At 40.8% G+C, this 20,038-nt stretch overlaps 1 protein-coding gene across 3 annotated transcripts in view; it reads left to right on the top strand.

The window, feature by feature from the left end:
• The window catches only part of DNAH3 (dynein axonemal heavy chain 3), a 536,740-nt gene extending 517,085 nt beyond the window's left edge, over positions 1 to 19,655 (top strand). For all 3 annotated transcript variants that reach the window (XM_056535450.1, XM_056535451.1, XM_056535449.1), the window contains exons 54-61: positions 1,042 to 1,286; positions 5,691 to 5,807; positions 8,669 to 8,823; positions 9,347 to 9,514; positions 10,872 to 11,014; positions 11,641 to 11,845; positions 17,163 to 17,300; positions 18,814 to 19,655. In XM_056535450.1, coding sequence (XP_056391425.1) covers positions 1,042 to 1,286; positions 5,691 to 5,807; positions 8,669 to 8,823; positions 9,347 to 9,514; positions 10,872 to 11,014; positions 11,641 to 11,845; positions 17,163 to 17,300; positions 18,814 to 19,167 — 1,525 coding nt within the window. In that variant the 3' untranslated portion in view covers positions 19,168 to 19,655. The remainder of the gene's footprint in view (positions 1 to 1,041; positions 1,287 to 5,690; positions 5,808 to 8,668; positions 8,824 to 9,346; positions 9,515 to 10,871; positions 11,015 to 11,640; positions 11,846 to 17,162; positions 17,301 to 18,813) is intronic.
• The last annotated feature ends 383 nt before the right edge of the window (positions 19,656 to 20,038 follow it).

Genomic DNA, 20,038 nt, shown 5'->3' with positions numbered 1-20,038 from the left:
GAGGCAACTGCAGAATCTGGGGTCCAGCTTACCTGTGTTTGAGCAGTATAATTGTTTTTCTGATCTCTTGACTGTGCCTCTGTCGGACTCTACTGTACTGTTTGGATTTTCCTGTGGATTGCTGACCCTAAATCTGTGCAGCCTGCCACGACCCTTCTTCCTGTTCCTGACTATGCTGCCTAGCTGCCTGCCACAAATGTTCTGCCTGATTTCTCTGTCTTGTGCCTGTCAATGAGCCATTACTGGACCCCAACTTGCCTTTACTGACCCTTTGGTTCGTTGCACCTGTGTCTTGTAGTCTGCTGGACCAGCTGCCACCCGCACCAGGACCACTCTTGAGAAGTGACCTATTACTAGCATCTAAGTCCAGCTTCCAAATCCATGAGTAGAAATAAATGATGATTACCTAGAGAATACATAGATTCAATTCCTAAGTGTGGCCCAAAGTCAACTAGATGGGTCCACATCTGTTGCTGTTATAGTAGTGTCATTAAAGGGGTACTCCACTGGCCAACGTGGAACTAAATGTTATGAATGCTGTTTCCACATGGCCATGCCCCCTCAATGCAAGTCTATGGGAGGGGGCGTGACTGCTGTACCCCTTTAATTGGTGACTAGAGGCAGCAATGGAATGGCCAGAAGGTGTCTAGAAGAACTTGAAGTTCCCTGAAGTAAGCAAGAAAGGAAATATCGCATTGTGCAAAATACTAACAGAAGCACAGACAGAACAAGAATATACTTGGCTGGCTACGGTTCTCTCTGCAGTTTCCCTTTTAAGGAGCAAAAGTAATTTTTATTCTTTGGCTGCGGGGACATTGATGCCATTTTGCTCTCTATCTATAGTTATGTGTGACTCTTCTATTTTAAAGAGGTTACAGTGATTTTTGCAGACATTGAATAGTCATGCTAATTCATAAAAGCCACAAGAAAGCTTTTCGAATTTATGTAAATTTTGATATTTTAGAGAAATACCATTGTATTGTGGTAGAGTTAAGATGCAGTCTGACACTTCCTACTCCAATGTAACAATTCTTGTTTCAGGCTATGGCTGACCAGTTACCCTTCAGACAAGTTTCCAGTGAGCATCCTTCAGAATGGCATCAAAATGACTAACGAACCCCCAAAGGGCCTTCGAGCAAATTTGCTGCGGTCATATCTGAATGACCCTATATCTGACCCAGTTTTCTTCAGCAGCTGTCAGAAACCAGAGATGTGGCAAAAGCTCTTGTTCGGACTCTGCTTCTTCCATGCACTGGTTCAGGAACGACGGAATTTTGGTCCATTAGGTAGGAGTTTATGTGGTGCAGACATAGGGGTTATTCATATACATTGATACATATATACATATGTACTAGCAATGAGACTGGCTTAGTAGTGGGAGATATTAAGGCTATGTTCACATGACAGAATGTCCACAATTCTCCGTGCAGACATTCCGGACACTGTGGGGCACTGGCATAATATGTCGGCACCATGACCCCACAGGCATGCGGCATCTTATAGACGGTTATGCAGTTGTGTGAAGTTTGCACAAAGAATGAACGTGTCCATTCTTTCTGCGGACACAGAAAATGGAATTTCCATGCCAGAAACATTTGAGCAGCAGAATCCTGTCGAATTCAGTGGGACTCTGCTGCAGAAGCATCTATGTGCAGTGTGAACATGGCCTAAGTGGCAGGTGATACTCAGCTTTGTTAGAAGCAGGTTTAGCGCTGTCAGAAGCAGCATCCATACATTACTTTTTGTGGCTGGCATCATATGAGTGTATTACTGCTGTGTATACAGGTGACATGTATCATTATAGGTCATCCGATCTGTAGCCCCCTTGAAGCTGTCCTAATGCTGAGTTTACCCACTGTATTTTGGTCAGTATTTTTTTTTTTTTTTATTGAATATAGCCTAGCATTGTCTGTAGACTGGACTGCATTTTAATTTGACAAGTTCTCTTTTAGTCTAATGACAATGGATATTGGCTGCTGCACATTTTTGATCTGGACTTGTGTACAGTACAGCCACAATACCAAACCAACCAGGGAGACCAAAGGAATCCAAGCAATATGTGGTGCTGCTGTCACCAAAAGGAAATGACATTCAGAGGAGGGAAGACAAGTAATTCGACTGTATAGTAAGGGTTGTTCAAACGTGGCAGATTTGCTGTAGATTTCCTGAACGAAATAAATTGGGAAAATTTGCAACAAATCTGCATAATATCTGCCACGTGTGAAGAGACTCTAGAATTGGACAACCCATCTTGAATGATAAGACGTATTGGATGGTTGTCTGGAGACTGGACCTGTAAAGTTCAGAAGCCAGACAAGTCCAACTTACAACACAAAGATAAAACTACACGTATTCTCACTACCAATCATACTCCTAAGAGCCATAGCGTATATCATGTAATTGAATACACAGTCTATACATTTAAATCTTCTCATTGTCTGTTGATCCATGGGTTAAAGGTTTTTATGTGTTTGTTACCTTTGGTGACAGCAGCACCCACGTATTCCTGTGATTTCCTTCTTTCTCATGGTTCTGTATTGTCTTGTGTCAGTCAGCTCACTAACCTCATTAAAAGAATCATGCATAATGATGTAAATGCGATATTATTCATAATGAAGTTATATACATTTCAGATACACCACCCACATAGCTAATGATACTTCTGAATGAACAGTGCGCTGCATTTTTTGCAATTTGAGTTGTTTTAAACACATAATGTAGATGACTAAATGCCATAGAAAATCTTACGGTATTAGAAATAATCACAGCCCAGATCCTTACATTACGGCATTAGAGCTTTGTATACATTACAGCATGGTGTTTTTTTGTTAGTTACACTTTATTAAAGGGGTATCAACTGGCTCCAGAAAGTTAAACAGATTTGTAAATGACTTCTATTAAAACAATCTTAATCCTTTCAATAATTATCAGCTGCTGAAGTTGAGTTGTTGTTTTCTGTCTGGCAACAGTGCTCTCTGCTGACATCTCTGCTTGTCTCGGGAACTGCACAGAGTAGAATAGGTTTGCTATGGGGATTTGCTTCTAAACTGGGCGGTTCCCGAGACAGGTGTCATCAGAGAGCACTTAGACAGAAAAGAACAACTCAACTTCAGCAGCTCATAAGTAGTGAAAGGATTAAGATTTTTTTTATAGAAGTAATTTACAAATCTGTTTAACATTCTGGAGTAAGTTGATTTATAAAAAAAAAGAGGGTTTTTTTTCCTGGATAACCCCTTTAAAACTCCTTTTAGAAATGGGATACATTAGCCAGGTTTATGTGTATATTTGAGTTTACAGCAGAGGCACTGACAAAGCATTTGGCTTTTGTTATATCCTGGTGAATGAGAAATAGACAGGAACCGGCAACTTTCAGAACAGCTGGGTAATATTTAAACCAGCGTTTGATGCTCCCTGGCACCAATGCAAAATCTGTATAAGGGTATATCCAGTCTGCAAAATGCCTTTGGTTTATGATTCGCCATAAACAAGATAAAAATAGATCTTATCCGCAATATTGGGATATTTATATATGCTCCCTATCACTATTCTAAGCCATATACAGACCAAATCAGTGGTCTTCAACCTGCGGACCTCCAGATGTTGCAAAACTACAACTCCCAGCAGTACTTATTAGCTGCCGAATACTACAGAGGAAATGGTTTTCTTTTTGGAACACAGAGCTCTCTGCTGACATCATGACCACAGTGCTCTCTGCTGACATCTCTGTCCATTTTAAGAACTGTCCAGAGTAGGAGAAAATCCCCATAGCAAACATATGCTGCTCTGGACAGTTCCTAAAATGGACAGAGATGTCAGCAGAGAGCACTGTGGTCATGATGTCAGCAGAGAGCTCTGTGTTCCAAAAAGAAAACCATTTCCTCTGTAGTATTCGGCAGCTAATAAGTACTGGAAGGATTAAGATTTTTTAATAGAAGTAATTTACACATCTGTTTAACTTTCTGGCACCAGTTGATTGAAATAAAAAAAAAAAGTTTTCCACAGGAGTACCCTTTTTTGGGAGACCACTTGGTGTTCTTTAGATTGATTACTTTAAGACTAAGCCAAGACTAAGACAAATACATATTCCTGAATGCTGGCAGAAAGTAATGTGACAGTGATATTCTATTGTCACTTCTTGAAAACAGATATACCAAAGAGTGTAACAGACTTTATAACAATTCCAGTGATATTTTTCTTGAGGTGGGAATATGTTTTCATTATTATAATAGGAAACCTATGATACAGTGTTACAGGAGGGTAACTCTTTGCTTGCTGGTTATTACTCATTCAATAATCCATTTGTTTAAAGACACAGCTTTAGGGCTGTGTTCACACGCTGCGGCTAATTAGTGGGACCACAACTTATTACCGCTTTTGTGCCGCAAATGGGCGAAATCGTGTTTAAAATGATGCATTTTACTGCAATTCCCTTATATATTCCTGTTAGCTGGAAATTCTGTAGTTTCTTCTAAGTTTATTTCCTTGGTTCTGGTTGACACCTTCAGCACATGGACCTTGAGATCCCTACATTTCTGTACACATAGGGAAGTATGATTCTAGTGGGTGAACATTAACTGTTTTCATTACTATGGGTCACATACAGTATGTCCGATCATCTGGTATAATTACCAGATCATAAAATATTAAATGCAGGTTTTTTTTTTTTGATTCAGCAAAACCACACTATATGGCAACTATGCCAAAATATACATACAGTATAATGTTATATTTTAATAGTTTGGACAATTACATGTCTTTACATGTCTTATATGAAAAATGGAAAAACTACACTTTACATGTCTTATATGAAAAATGGAAAAAGGGGGTGATTTGAACTTTTAATATGGAAAGGGTTAATTTAATATGGAATGTGTTTTAAAAAAAAACAAACTTTATTAAACTTTTTTTTTTTACACTCTATTGGTCCCTTTGGGGACTATTAGGAGGAATCAGTAGATTCATCAAACAGATCAATGAAGTTCCATAGAACTTCATCATTCTGTGTGATCTGCAATCATTTGGTAGAGCCTGGTCCAGCCAGGCTCTATCAAATGCAGAGCCATGGACCAAGAGGAAGCAGAGGTAAACCCTCCGGCTACCTCCACAGTGGATTGCTCCCTCGCGATCCTACTGGGGGGGGGGGGGGGAGGGTATCCACTCCACTAGACCACCAGGGACAGGTTAAAGGTCCTCTTAGACGCAGCTGTAAGCTTTGACAGTGTCAGTCTAAAGGGTTAACAGCAGGCCGCGGCAATTGCTGCATGTCAGCTATTAACAGCGGCCCCCAGCTACTGAAAACAGCTGGGGATCACCAGGTATGGAGCAGGCTAGAGTCTGGAGCCTGTCCATACACCATCTTAAGTAACGGACCTCAGATCCGGGTAAGTTATATGTCATTTTAATCTGGTTCACCAGCACTATAACCCTGTGAATTGGATTTAGTGCAGGTGAACTGGCGGTGAATCAAGATACAGACATGCAGAGTTCTGTGGGGTTGGTCAAGTATTATTTCACTGATGTCATACATTGTGTGAATGGTTCCTAACAGATTTGTGTCTCGCTCAGGCCTGACAGCCCAGATATAGACCTGTATGTTAATAACGCTGGATGTATTTTCCATGATTATGTAAAAGAAGTTTACACATAAAGCTTATACATAGCTTACAGATTATTTTTTTTAACTTTAACAGGCTGGAACATTCCATACGAATTTAATGAGTCTGACCTGAGAATCAGCATGAGGCAAATTCAGATGTTTCTCAATGAGTATGAGGTGGTTCCATTTGAGGCCCTGACATACCTGACAGGTAAAATATTAGCTAATTGTACGTTATCATTATACTGAAATTGGATCTTTGCTTCAAATTCCCAAGTGTCAAAGCACGAATTTGCAAAAAGTACACCAAAACCATGTCAAAATTTGTGACCCCACAAACTGAGTATGTGAACTTATTTTTATGGCTCGTATAATTACATTCATTACATTCCTTATTTCGATGCTTATTTTTTCCATTATGGTAATAAACTGGAGACACTTTTAGCTAAGTTTGCCAGGGGCATGTATACACGTATCCCCTTTATAACAGATTCTTGGGGCACTAGTCACAGATGCTTAGCTAAGATCACTGACATTCTGAAAGAATATTTCCAGTCTGTATGCAGATGGACCTCCGGCTCCTTCGCATAGAGATTGGCTGACTGACGCTCGTCTTCCGTGTTTGACAGAGGAGGAGTTGTTTCTTTTCAACACACCGATTACAGTAGATGAGATTCAGAGAGCCATCAGAGGTCTCAGGTCAGGCAAGGAGCCAGGTCCAGATGGTTTCTGCAGTAATTTCTATAAAATTCTCTTCGGTTAATGTAGCACTATCCCTTTTGACCCTTTATAATTATTACCTTAGTGGGAATGTTTTTCTGAGCTTGATAAATACTGCTTACATCCTAAACTAGATAAGGATTTACTTACACCGGATGGTTACAGATCCGTATCCCTGATCAATGTTGACCTGAAACTGGTACCCAAAATTATGGCGGACCATCTGGCTCTGGTGCTACATAGCTTACTTTGCACACCCAGGTGGTGTTTGTTAGGGAGAGAGCCGCAGTAGCTATATATATATATATATATATATATATATATATAGTTGTTGCAGTTTTCTATACGACAAAATTGTCTATCGCCGCTAAGAAAGCCTTCGATAACGTGTAGTGTGATTGGGTGTGGTCAGTGATGAGGCATTTTGGTCTTTTATTTCACATCTTTATACTCTAGTCCTTTTGCGAGAATACATGCCTGGATTTTCTCGCTGCTCCTTTTTTGACCCAGAGGGGCACAAAGCAAATATTCAGATATAGCGGGCATACCCATAGGAGATTTAAATGTAAAAATTGCTTTATTTGCTGGTTATTTTAAGCAAAGGAATTTGGATAGGATGTTTGAGGTAGTTTCTGATTTTGGCTTACAGTTGGGTTTCAAAGTGAGTTTCTATAAAAGTCTTCTATTAGCTTTGAAAGGGACATCTTCTAATATGTCTTGGTCGCCCTTGTCTACACCAGTAGCATTGTCTTTTTCTACCATTAAGTACTTGGGCGTACTTCTGGGTCTACTTATGCCTTGAAGGATCCCGTTATTTTGTTAAATTTTGCATAGATGTTAGCTGAACTGAAAATAATGTTCCCATCCTTCTCAAACAACAGACGTCTTGGTATTAAATTTGGCTTTCATAAAATTTATGTGGGCTGGGAAAGGCCCTAAAATAGCATTTTATCCTAACCTGCTTGTTGTGGCACAAGGTGGACTGGATCAAGAGAACAAGTTGTTATTCCAATTATCCTTAATATTGATCTTGTTTACCCTTGGTTGCTAACGGCACTTCTTCATACTAGATACGCAAACCGAACCACGCTATATGTCATTGTCAGAACAGGGTAATAGGTATGATATTGGGCAGATCATTTCTACAGTACACTCAGCTCATATCATTCTTGTACCCTTTCTGGAGGATTTATTCTTGGAGTGTTCATCTCATTTATTTGATGATTTCCTCCAGTGTGAGGAAACTTTTCATTCACCCTTTTACCTTTATTGAAAGAAGGGGTGCGGAAGCTCTTGTATCCTTTAAATATTGTGGACATAAACTTGGGAATCTGACGTCCTTAAGCGTATTCTGGAAGCATGGGTGAAAGTCGGAAAGGCTGTGGTTAGTGAGGTGTGGTGTGAAACCCTGTTTAAGATAATACACCATACCCTTTACAGATTTACTTTACCGCAAACTGCCGATAGGCCTGACAGAATTAAAGCTTGTCCTAATAAGAACCAGTCCTAGAATGATTTGGTGACATACCACCACACACAAGCATTCTGGGGTTCTCTATTTGCCCTATTATGCAATAAACTTCATGTCATATTACCAGTCACATAGCACCTTCAGAGGATTGTATGTCTTTCTTGCCCATTGGTTGAAGCCCACTATGCCCTCATTAACTGAGGTGGTTTGACAAATGAAAAAATACTTTTTGCTTGACTAATTAAAGGTAGCTCATACAACAGGTAAGTCAGCTAAATCGTTCTTTAATAAATGGAGAGCCTTTATTACCATTTTCTTGGAGGATTCTGAAATTGCACAGATAAGGGATTCAAGGAGTCCCCTTGGTATCTTCACAGGGAATTGGTGGGTTCTTTGGGGTACCTTAGGCTTCCCTAATGCTTCTTAGTCTAAACTTTCCTTCCATGGCAGCTTGACTTTATCTCTGATGGGAGGGATTGGTTATAAGTTGTCTTGGCATGTTCTTTCATTATACTAGCTGATTTATGTGGGGCCATGAGCATTGGGAAGTGGAGAGCGTAGGGGTTTCCTAGTGTAGTTGCTCTAGTGTTTATTTCTGTTTCTAATTAAATGTATTTTTCTCTGAACTTTTTTCTGTATAAACTGTTGAAAACGTAAATAAAACTTACTTACAAAAACCAACCAGATAGTTCACATGTTGTGGCGCTTGCTGCCATTTCTGAAATTGTGGCAAGCACGCTGCATTTTTTACTGTAGATTCAGAAACCATTTTTAAAAAACCACTTTGTTACTGCAGCGTGTGAACACAACCTTCAAATAGATATCAATTGTCATTTCTAACCTTATATGAACTAATATGTGTATTGTTTGTGTCCCTGCAGGTGAATGTAACTATGGAGGCAGAGTGACAGATGATAAGGACAGACGTCTCCTGCTGTCTCTTCTTTCTATATTCTACAGCGAGGAGATACAGAAGGACAATTACAGACTTTCTCCAGACGATACTTACTACATCCCTCCTTATGGCACTTACCAGGTACTGATCATATAAATATACAGGTGCACTCTATAATGTTATTGGGGAAATTAAGAACTGGAATATGGGGCCCAAGGAGTGATATGCTTGTGTTACAGCATTAGCACCCAAAGAGAATACCTTTCAGTGTAGTGTAACGTTTTCCAATATTGCTGTGTCCAATATTATATATGTGCACAGCTACAATTAAAGTGGCACTCCACTCATTCCAGTCTTGTAACAAGCTGTGCATCACATGACCAGGACAGCCTACATAGAAAGTTTCTATTGATTGACGGCAAGCCGGCATATTGACACTGTTCAAAAATTACTGGAAATCAAATGTGAAATTGTAAATATATGGCCAAATACAGTGTTGTATTTCCAGCAAACAAGGGTTAGAAAAATACCTATGGCCCAGTTCTGTAAGACATGACTGCTGCCATTTGAGTGCAGTTCAGGTTTTTGACCAGGACCATAACAATGGTTGTTCTATTTCCTGTATGTCCTTCTTATATGACTTTTTTTCATCTTTTTTTCTTAGTCTTTCCTTGAGTACATCAGAAGTTTGCCACTGATTACCCACCCGGAGGTGTTTGGCCTCCATGAGAATGCTGACATCACTAAGGATAACCAGGAGACTAACCAGTTATTTGATGGCGTCCTTCTCACCCTGCCCAGACAAACAACTGGAAGCGGCAGATCGTCTCAGGTGAAAACCATCTTATTCTATATTCTGATCGATTTTTAATGCAGAGATCAAGGTTAAAGTTGCTTCCATGTTTCATGTTGCTTCCATAAAGTTGCTTTTTCTTAACCTGTCTATATACATGCTACAAAGTGGGAGGAAAAAGTAGTGCAAAGAAAGCATGCAAAGAGAGCGTGCTCATTCTGTTGCAGGAATGGTGCCGATATTTAATACTGATGTTAACCTGTGTAGTTGATGTTCTACAAAGAAAAAGAGTAGGGATTGCATAACATTTTTCCAGAAATTGTATAAATGTCCAACTTGATACAATGCCACAGAATGACTTATAAAGATCTCCATCAAAGCATGGCGTCCACTGCTTTATATTCATAGAGAGCCTTACATTTGACATCTTGTATTTATCATACGTGACCATCAGCTGCTGCACCCATTCCTGCAAATCCGGCATACATTATAATACATTTATTAACAGTTATGGATAAAATCAGAGGATGACACCATTACTGTCATCAGTCTATTCATCCCGTCATTTACATCATCTCTTCACTGTTACCTAGTGCCTAATGTCTCATATGTATTCCCTGCTTTCCTGTCTCTCAAGGTAACCGTTTTATAACTTAGCTAGTTACACTCTGGTACATAAAATGAGGATGGTAGGACTAGGGGAAGAAATAAATGGGTTAGAAACTGGATCAGTGACAGGAAGCAGAAGGTGAGGATCAATGGATTATCCAGACAGTTACAAGTGGGGACCGCAGGGGTCAGTACTGGGTCCACTTCTTTTCAATATCTTTATACATGACATTGTAGAGGGAATACAGAGTAGACTGTCTATAGTTGCAGATTACATTAAACTGGGTTGAGTGATCACCACAGAGGAGGATAATATAATATTACAGAGGGATCTGAGGAAGCTGGAGGCTTGGGCACAGACATGGCAAATGAATTATCATGGGAATCATGTGAGGTTATGCACATCCAGGAGCTGGTGTAAAATCTGCCTCTAGTCCTGCCTCTAGTGACTATGATGTCACTAGAGGGGAGGCTTCAGAAGATTCCAGCACAGACAGGATGCTGAGCATCCCTAGCTAACCCCCTTCAGTGGTGGGCTGGTGCAGAGCACTCAGCCCAGCATTGGGGGAAACGATCTAGTGATGTATAGACATTGCTGGATAGTTTCCCCTAAGAGTTACAGGGGACCTGTGGTCATTTAAATAAAAAAAAAAATAAAAAAAACACAGTGTAAAGATTCCTTAGGGGGAGCTGATCACATACCATTTTGTATGTATTTTGTACCATATGGTTTCTGGTGTGAGGAGACACCTCCATATATTTGCCCTTACCTATCCTTTACCAACAGGAAATTGTTGAAGATCTGGCAAATGACATCTTGGACAAATTACCAAGTGATTTTAATCTGGAAAAGGTGATGGAGAAATATCCGGTAGTCTATGAAGAGTCTATGAATACAGTGCTTCGACAGGAGTTAATCCGCTTTAACAGGTAAGACAATTTTGAAGTTTATCAATGCAAGATTTCTATATGTGTATTTAGGTATTTTGAGTTTGATGCAGCATGAAATAGAGACTCAGGGAATTTTTACTTCTAGTAAAGTCGAAGTGATGAGATCAACATCTCTAACAATGCATTATTAAATAAATAAATATTTATCTAAATCTTTAATAGAAAGGTTAACACCAGTTCCATATATATATATATATATATATATATATATATATATATATATATATATATGTGGAAGAGGTGTTAACCTTTCTAGTAAAGATTGTCTCTCTGCAGTCTTTACTTGTGCCTTTGGCTTGTTGAATGAGTGAAAGTGACCTAAGTATGTCCCATGCTGCACAATGTGAAAGCATATGTAGTTCGACATCAGTGGCGCACGGAAGCTTTACCTACTTACATAAGATCTAGTAAAAAAAAAACAGTACAAGCTGTTTTGTCCTTGCAAGCTCCTGCTGCTAGATTTGCATGTGTTTAATCCCGCAGGGTTTGGGGATGCGTGCTTTGTTCCAGCAGAGGTTGTCTGACTTATCACATAAAACAGGCTGTGTATGCCTCAGCTAATTTCTTGCCAGCTCTTAACCATTCTACTGTTTCTTATGCCACAGGCTCACAGAAGTCGTACGGAGCAGCCTGATCAATTTAGGCAAAGCAGTGAAAGGCCAAGTGTTGATGTCGACTGAGCTGGAGAATGTTTTTAACAGTATGCTGGTGGGGAGAGTGCCAGCTATGTGGGCAGCCAAATCATACCCGTCCCTCAAGCCCCTGGGCAGCTATGTGTCTGACCTGCTCTCAAGACTGCAGTTTTTACAGGTAAAGTCTGTGATCACACAAGGTGGGAGGTCATTCCTTTTTACAGTTAATGTAGACCTGTCACCTCTGACCTTTTTGTTTAAGTAAAAACTTATTATTGCCATAAAATAGCAATTCTGGAGCATCTAATCCAAGAACTCTGCTTTGTGCCATTTCTAAATTTTTCCCTCTGGAAATGTAGGAATAAATTGGGTGTTACCATTCCATTGTCCAAAGGTGTGACTTTATATTGCACTGATTGGATAAAATGTGTAGGATCACGCCACATTAAACACACCACATACGGCAGTTGTATGAAAAGTACAATGTGGGATACAAGAACTTTATGAAGAGATTCCTCAGCTCAGTGCAGGGTGATGTGTCGGGGCACCAGAATGCAAAAAAATGCTAGGGCCGAAGGACCGGAGACCAATTCATTTAGGGAGCTGTGGGAGGTAACTTAAAGTTTGTTATTTTTAAAAACAAAACTCAGAATAACCCCTATAACAAAGATTTGTACCCTAGACAAAAAGCTTAAACATCTTCTCCACTAGGTGATTCATTTCTCTGCAATCTGCTGTCCACTGCCTTTTGTTAGCAGTAGTCCCACATACACTTCCGGGAGAAGGACTAAACCTATATGCGGAGAGGAAGTCTGGGCCATGTAACTGCAATCTGTGAGCCTGTCTGCCTTCTCTAGAGGATCCACACTGTCCATGAAAGATAAATCAAGGCTTTTCTCTGATCTCAGCAACGGTGTAACCCTTTACTTGCTGTGATGCTGCAGCTGTTTCTTTCCTTTCAGCTCACATAGGATCTTGTAAAGCCAATGCATCAGTAATCCTTTCTCCTGACACTATGTTATGACATAGCAGTTAGGAGTCAATGGTGATTGGCTAGTAAACTAATGGAGGAAGTGTCTGTGTGTGGACCAATGGCAAACAACCCAGCTCTGATTCCTCCCCACCCTCCCCTCCCCTGAAATGGAGAGAATGAGAAATAATTGTGCACCATGGAGGGCACTGTCAGTGCTCAATAACAGCAGTGAGAGCTCTAAAATCCCTTTGTCACTGCTCTGAAGGGTTAATCAACAAAACCAAGCAAGTTTGTAGAATCCTTTTGAAATGACAGGTACGCTTTAACTCCAACATCTGTAGAGAGGATTTAGAGCTTAGTATAGGAAAACAAGCCACTATAGGTCACTGTAAAGATACTAGACAGCACAGAATCCTGGACCTAATGTAAATGGTATTAAAAGGTGGAGATTCACTCTAAACTCCAACTCCCTTGATAATATATGAATCTGCACATCTCACCTTATTGATCATACAGCAGTGCAGTGTATTATATAGTATAGCACCCCCTCAATGACTGATGTGCCCCCAGTCTGTACTCTGGATCAGTTGTAATTGACTCCTCGGGGGCCAACAACCTTTAATCGCTGGCATCTTGTGAACCTTCAGCCAGCAGAAAAGTGACACAGCCAGAATAACGGAGTATGCCCTTTTGTATTGGGCCTGCAGCAGAACATGCCTGGACGCTGATGAAATGTATTTATAAACAGTATACTTACAACATATATGTCGTATTTAGGTTTACTTCAGGCAGAAAGATACTTATTTACAGGCTCCTTACATATAGGTTGATGATCGCCCCATCCTGAGTGCTGCTGTGAGGTTGTATTGAAGGCAAAAGAACTAGCGCTCAAGGTCTATAAATATAAGGCACATGTAATATTGAAAGAAGATGAGATTTATTAGTATATGTATAAAAATGAATATGCTATATCAGCTGACAGGGCCCTTGTCAGAGAGAGAACTAAAAATGCAGTGATCAAATATTCAAAAAACATCCATGTATAACATAAAATTAAATCTGAACTTCCTCAGTAAAAAATATTTAAAGAGTACCTGTCATCAACAAAAACTTTTAATATGTTGTTCATAATCATTAATGAAGAGATATTGTAATATATCTTCATTAAAAAATATTAATATTTATACCAGTTTTTTCATTTTATACTTTTGGCCACTAGGGGTCACTCTTCTATGCCTGGTCTGCAAGCAGCATCCTATGCTTTTCATAGTAAGTGTACAGCTTTTAGGACTAATGCTGAAAGGGCACTGGTCCTTCCACCGGAAGTTCAGTAGTCTCAGCTCAGGACTCGCTCCCAGCCTGTGAGCTACAAGCCTGCACATGCCTCTCATATAACAGCAAGTCACCTCCCCCTCCCCCCTGCTCTGTGTTCTCCCTGCCCCTCACCACAGTTATGTTATACATTGTATTATCTCACTGCACTCCCTGCTCTGTGTAATTGCTCCCTCAGCCCCTAGTTCTCAGCATTGACTTTTTAGTGCAGAGAGACACAGGAGAGAGAGAGAGAGAGAGAGAGAGAGAGAGAGAGAGAGAGAGAGAGAGAGAGAGACACAGGCTGCCGTCTCTCCCTTGTACTTAGTCTGTATGCACACTGCAGAGCAGTGTTTCCCAACCAGGGTGCCTCCAGCTGTTGCAAAACTACAACTCCCAGCATGCCCAGACAGCTGTTGGCTGTCTGGGCATGCTGGGAGTTGTAGTTTTGCAATAGCTGGAGGTGCCCTGGTTGGGAAACACTGCTGCAGAGGGAGAGCAGCATACAGGAAGACTGGCAGAAGCAGAGTTCCAGCCAGGCTTCATGTGACATCATGCCTGCCGGGACCCGCCTCCTTCCACCCCTCAGAAAGACAGTGCTCCTGAGCTAATGAAGAGGGATGAAAAAAGGTATTTCCACAGTGTTTTAAACCTCAATAAACACAGGGATAGGCATAGTTAGAGAAGGGGACAGATGGGAAGGAGGATCAGGGAAAGTTTAGATGATGACAGGTACTCTCTAAAAAAATAAAGTCATAGGATCTGACACAAATTCAAGATTGATGGTAAAATTATAAAGTTATCATGTCATCAATTATCAACAGTGATGAATAGCAGAGGTGGTTCATCACCGCTACCACCGCCTCCGCTATTCATCACCGCTACCACCGCCTCCGCTATTCATCACCGCTATACCACCGCCTCCGCTATTCATCACCGCTACACCACCGCCTCCGATATTCATCACCGCTACACCACCGCCTCTGATATTCATCACCGCCACCACCCCCTCCGCTATTCATCACCGCCACCACCCCCTCCGCTATTCATCACCGCCACCACCGCCTCCGCTATTCATCACCGCTACACCACCGCCTCCGCTATTCATCACCGCCACCACCCCCTCCGCTATTCATTACAGCCACCACCAACTCTGCTATTCATCACCACCACCTCCGCTATTCATCAACGCCACCACCTACTCTGCTATTCATCACGGCCACCACCACCTCCGCTATTCATCACAGCCACCACCACCTCCGCTATTCATCACCGCCACCACCACCTCCGCTATTCATCACCACCACCTCCGCTATTCATCACCACCACCACCTCCGCTATTCATCACCGCTACCACCAACTTCGCTATTCATCACCACTACCAACACCTCCGCTATTCATCACCGCCACCACCAACTCCGCTATTCATCACCGCCACCACCAACTCCGCTATTCATCACTGCTACCACCACCTCCGCTATTCATCACCGCTACCACCGCCTCTACTATTCATCACAACTACCACCACCACTACTACTATACATCAGAGCTACCACCACCTCTGCTATTCATCACCGCTATCACCACCTCTGCTATTCATCACCGCTACCATCACCTCTGCTATTCATCACTGTTACCATCACCACTGCTACCTCCAAGAACATCCAGCTCTGCACCGCAGCTAGCATCCGTGTGCAAAAACCAGGAGGTTTGCAGAAGTACAGTGTTACCAGTACTGCAGCGCTCAGTGTCACTGTATTAGGTCTGCTCCTGCGCGTTGTTCTCAACACAGCCGACGGCAAGAACCAGGGGACCTGCGAAGGATCGGGTGAGCGATATCATCTTACTATACTACGAGCTGTAGTGACTTGTTACTGATCATATTATATGCATACAAGGAGAACTTTATCATATTATAACTTTATCATTTTACCATCAATCTTGACTTTGTGTCAGAACCTATGACTTTATTTTTTAATATTTTTTACTGAGGAAGTTCAGATTTTATTTTATGTTATACATGGATGTTTTGTTAATATTTGATCACTGCATTTTTATTTCACTCTCTGAAAAGGGCCCAGTCAGCTGAGATAGCATATGCATTTTATACATATGCTAATAAATTTCATCTTGTTTCAATATTACATGTGCCTTATATTTATAAACCTTGAGCGCTAGTTCTTTTGTCTTTCCTACCATTTTACTTTTACACTTACGGTTTAGTGTCTCACTAGCTGCTCGGTCTTCACATTGTTTTATCAGGATCAGAGAGCCATCCTACTTTTCCTTTCAGGTTGTATTGAAGTCATGAAACAAAATACTTTTCACACAAATGTTTTCATAAAAAACCTTGATAATGGAAACGGAGTGACTTGGCTCAGTTTTAGGTTAAAAAAGACCTTGGGACTTTTTTGGTGGATACATAAAGGAGTTTGCCTGTGACTCATTCTTTAAACACAGGACTGCTTCTATAATAAGTCAGGCTTGCAGAATACAGACGTGTGGAGTATGATAGACAGGTCCTGCCCTTTGTGACACAGTAGAGCGCTGAACAGCGTTTTGGGTGCAAATTGTTATTATTAACCCTTTAAGGACACATCCATTTGTAACCATAACAGAATATTTTGCTTATATAGGAACTGGTTTTATAAGAGGTTAAAGGGTTAATCCTCCTGAAATTCTGATCTTGGGACTTAGAGTTATCTTTACACATGGGATATGTACATATTGGGGGATATCCTATTTCTACAGACGAGCAGATTTGAACACATTTCCCCCTCCCTTTTGGTACAGTCTTGAAAAGCAGTTCATTCATGTAAATGGAAACAGGATGTTCCGCATTGTAGACCAGAATTTGGATGTGGAGGTCCTTATTAGCACAGTAATAGTTGTTAGGACTCTGACTGTAAATACCTGGGCTCTATGCGAACAAATGGTCAGGGTTTATAAACTTCCTAAATCTCATGCTATACCGATTGCAAGACCAGTAGGTCACAATGAGAAAATTAATCGTAGGCCTCCTCAGATGCCCACCATCTGTATGCTGTAGGGTACAAAGTGGATGATGGTGGACAACAGTGCAATATATTTCAAGTGTAAGTATTCAGTATGGAGGCACAAGGCATCTCAATGCTTTAAATGATACATTTATTTAACTAACTGAATAAACACCGATTTGTAAAGACTAAGGAAATATGTGTTCTCTTCACAGGACTGGATAGACAATGGGCCACCGAAGGTGTTCTGGATATCAGGATTTTATTTTACTCAGTCATTCCTGACAGGTGTCTCCCAGAATTATGCTAGAAAGTACACCATACCTATAGACCACATTGGATTTCAGTATGAGGTAAGAAATTGCCTTGGCACTCAGGTTGGTACCATCTGCGTCATAGTACGTAGTTGGGTACAGAACAAGGTATAGTCCTAACCTCATTTAGAGACCATAGTTGCCACCTGATTACCACATGAACAATGGAAAAAAATGTAAAATTTCTACGTCCCACAGCCCTATATTAACTCATCTACTGCACCTACAGTTCCTGACTTTAAAGGGGTACTCTGGCCCTAATACATCTTATCCCCTATCCAAAGGATAGGGGATAAGATGTATGATCGTGGGGGTCCTTTGGATAGGGGATAAGATGTATGATCGCGGGGGGCCAGAGTACCCGTTTAAAGCAGAAATTCTTATAGCGGTTGTCTGAGATAAGAAAAAAAGAATGTGCATATTTTTCCTGAAATATGGCGCCTGGTTTTGCGGCATAGGTCCATTCACTGGAACAGGGCTAATCTGCAATACCAGTCACAGTCCATGGACAAGGGTGGCACTGAATATTGAAGGAAATAAAGTTTTCGGTCTAATTTCATAGAACCCCTTAACTCAATCTTCTGAAATCCATCCTCAAACTTCTTGGGAGCCCATGTACACCTCTTATAAATGTAGTGTGATGTGTACAATTGTTTTGTCTCTGGGGGACATTTAATAATGTTGGTGTGAGGTAGTATAGATTTTACCCATTTAGCTTGGTGTACTTTTTGCACAGTTGCTCATAATTTACCAAGATGGTGCACGAGTCGATACATTTTGCACAATTATAGAAACGATTTAGCTGCAGAGCTAGGTTTAAGCTTTGTGCTCTGGCATCTAACACATTTGTACATGTTCTATCAGGTGGTGAAGATTTGCACACAAAAAAAGTAGGCTTTGCGCAAATTTAGTGCACAAAAAAAAAACTGCGCACATAATAACTTCGTGTCGGGGCGACACGCCTTCTTTACCATGAGAACTGTGAACTTATGGAACAGTCTACCTCAGGAACTGGTCACAGCAGGAACAATTAACAGCTTTAAAACAGGATTAGATACATTCCTGGAACAAAATAAGATTAATGCTTATGAAGAAATATAAAATCTCATCCCTTCCCCAATATCGCGCCACACCCCTACCCCTTAATTCCCTGGTTGAACTTGATGGACATATGTCTTTTTTCGACCGTACTAACTATGTAACTATGTGTCCACTGCATAAAGTGCTCCACAGTGCCCCAAACGGTACACTTGATTAGGAAATACTCCACTAAAAAGAATGCACAAAAAACTGCATTTTCTGCCTAAAATAAACAAGAAAAAGGGTGTACAATATATGATAAATGTCCCCACCCCCCCATTGTGACCTGAACCGTGATTAGTCAATTGAGTGTTTCTGTATTGGAGAAAGCATGAGAGCAAAAGACAGAAAAATACTCTAAATCCAGCATGGTGTTTCTGTCCTCTTACTACATTCACATTTTATGTATTTTGTGACAATACTGTAACCACTGTATTTTCTGTGTGTTATAAGTCCCAATCTGTCATTTCAGGTGACCCCTCATGAGAACACAATAGACAAGCCTCCAGAAGATGGAGCTTATATCAAAGGACTCTTCCTAGAAGGAGCACGGTGGGATAGACAGAAGATGCAACTAGGAGAATCTCTACCAAAGATCCTTTATGATTCTTTACCCATTATATGGTTGAAACCAGGCGAAAGTTCCAAGTTTGTTCCCCAGAACTCATACTTTTGTCCTGTGTACAAAACCAGCACTAGACGGGGTACACTGTCCACCACAGGGCATTCCACCAACTATGTCGTCCCCATAGAGCTCCCTACTGACAAGCCTGAGAAGCACTGGATTAACCGAGGGGTGGCCGCCCTATGCCAGCTGGATGACTAGCTCATGGGCACAACAATGGATTACACGATTATATGCACTGCACTCTATTCTATTCCAGGATAACCTGCATGAAATATGTGCTTACACAATGCAAAATCTCTTAGTGTAGAAAGGTAAAAAAGACTTTACTCTCTGGTTGGTTTTCTGGCAAATCCTGTGAACACTGGGTCTAACTGTGTCATTTTTGTCTTACTTATCCACGTATATGTAACTTTAAGAGGATGTCTACTCCCTGATGTTCTGTTTCTATTTGCTGGCCTATACTACTTGTAATGGGCTGCATTATTGTTATAGTGGGCGATACGTCGATTGTCTGTTATATAACTTGTTTGAGGTTTGCACTTCTTTTTGCATATAATGTTATGTTTCCTATGTACAATGAATTTCAATTTATTGTCTTTCTTATATTGAAACAATTTAATAAAATCCTTTGAAATAAAAAGACTATAAACTGGAATTCAATGAACCACAATAAAACTTTTGCTTTACAGCGTTCCAGTAGCCACATTTCTTTCATTATATACATATAGGGAATTCGGTGTTTCACAACCAGTGTGCCTCCAGCTGTTGCAAAACTACAACTCCCAGCATGCACTGATAGACCGTACATGCTGGGAGTTGTAGTTTTGCAACAGCTGGATGTTCCCCCCCCAATGTGAATGTACAGGGTACACTCACATGGGCGGAGGTTTACAGTAAGTATCCGGCTGCAAGTTTCAGCTGCAGCAAATTTTCTGCCGCAGCTCAAACTGCCAGCGAGAAACTAATGTGAACCCCCGCCCGTGTGACTGTACCCGTAAAAACACTACACTACACTAGCACACAATAAAATAAAAAGTAAAAAACACTACATATACACATACCCCTACAC

The sequence above is a fragment of the Hyla sarda genome, chromosome 8 (genome assembly GCF_029499605.1).
Source record: "Hyla sarda isolate aHylSar1 chromosome 8, aHylSar1.hap1, whole genome shotgun sequence".
NCBI lineage: Eukaryota > Metazoa > Chordata > Amphibia > Anura > Hylidae > Hyla > Hyla sarda.
This window is presented reverse-complemented; position numbering and strand designations above follow the sequence as displayed.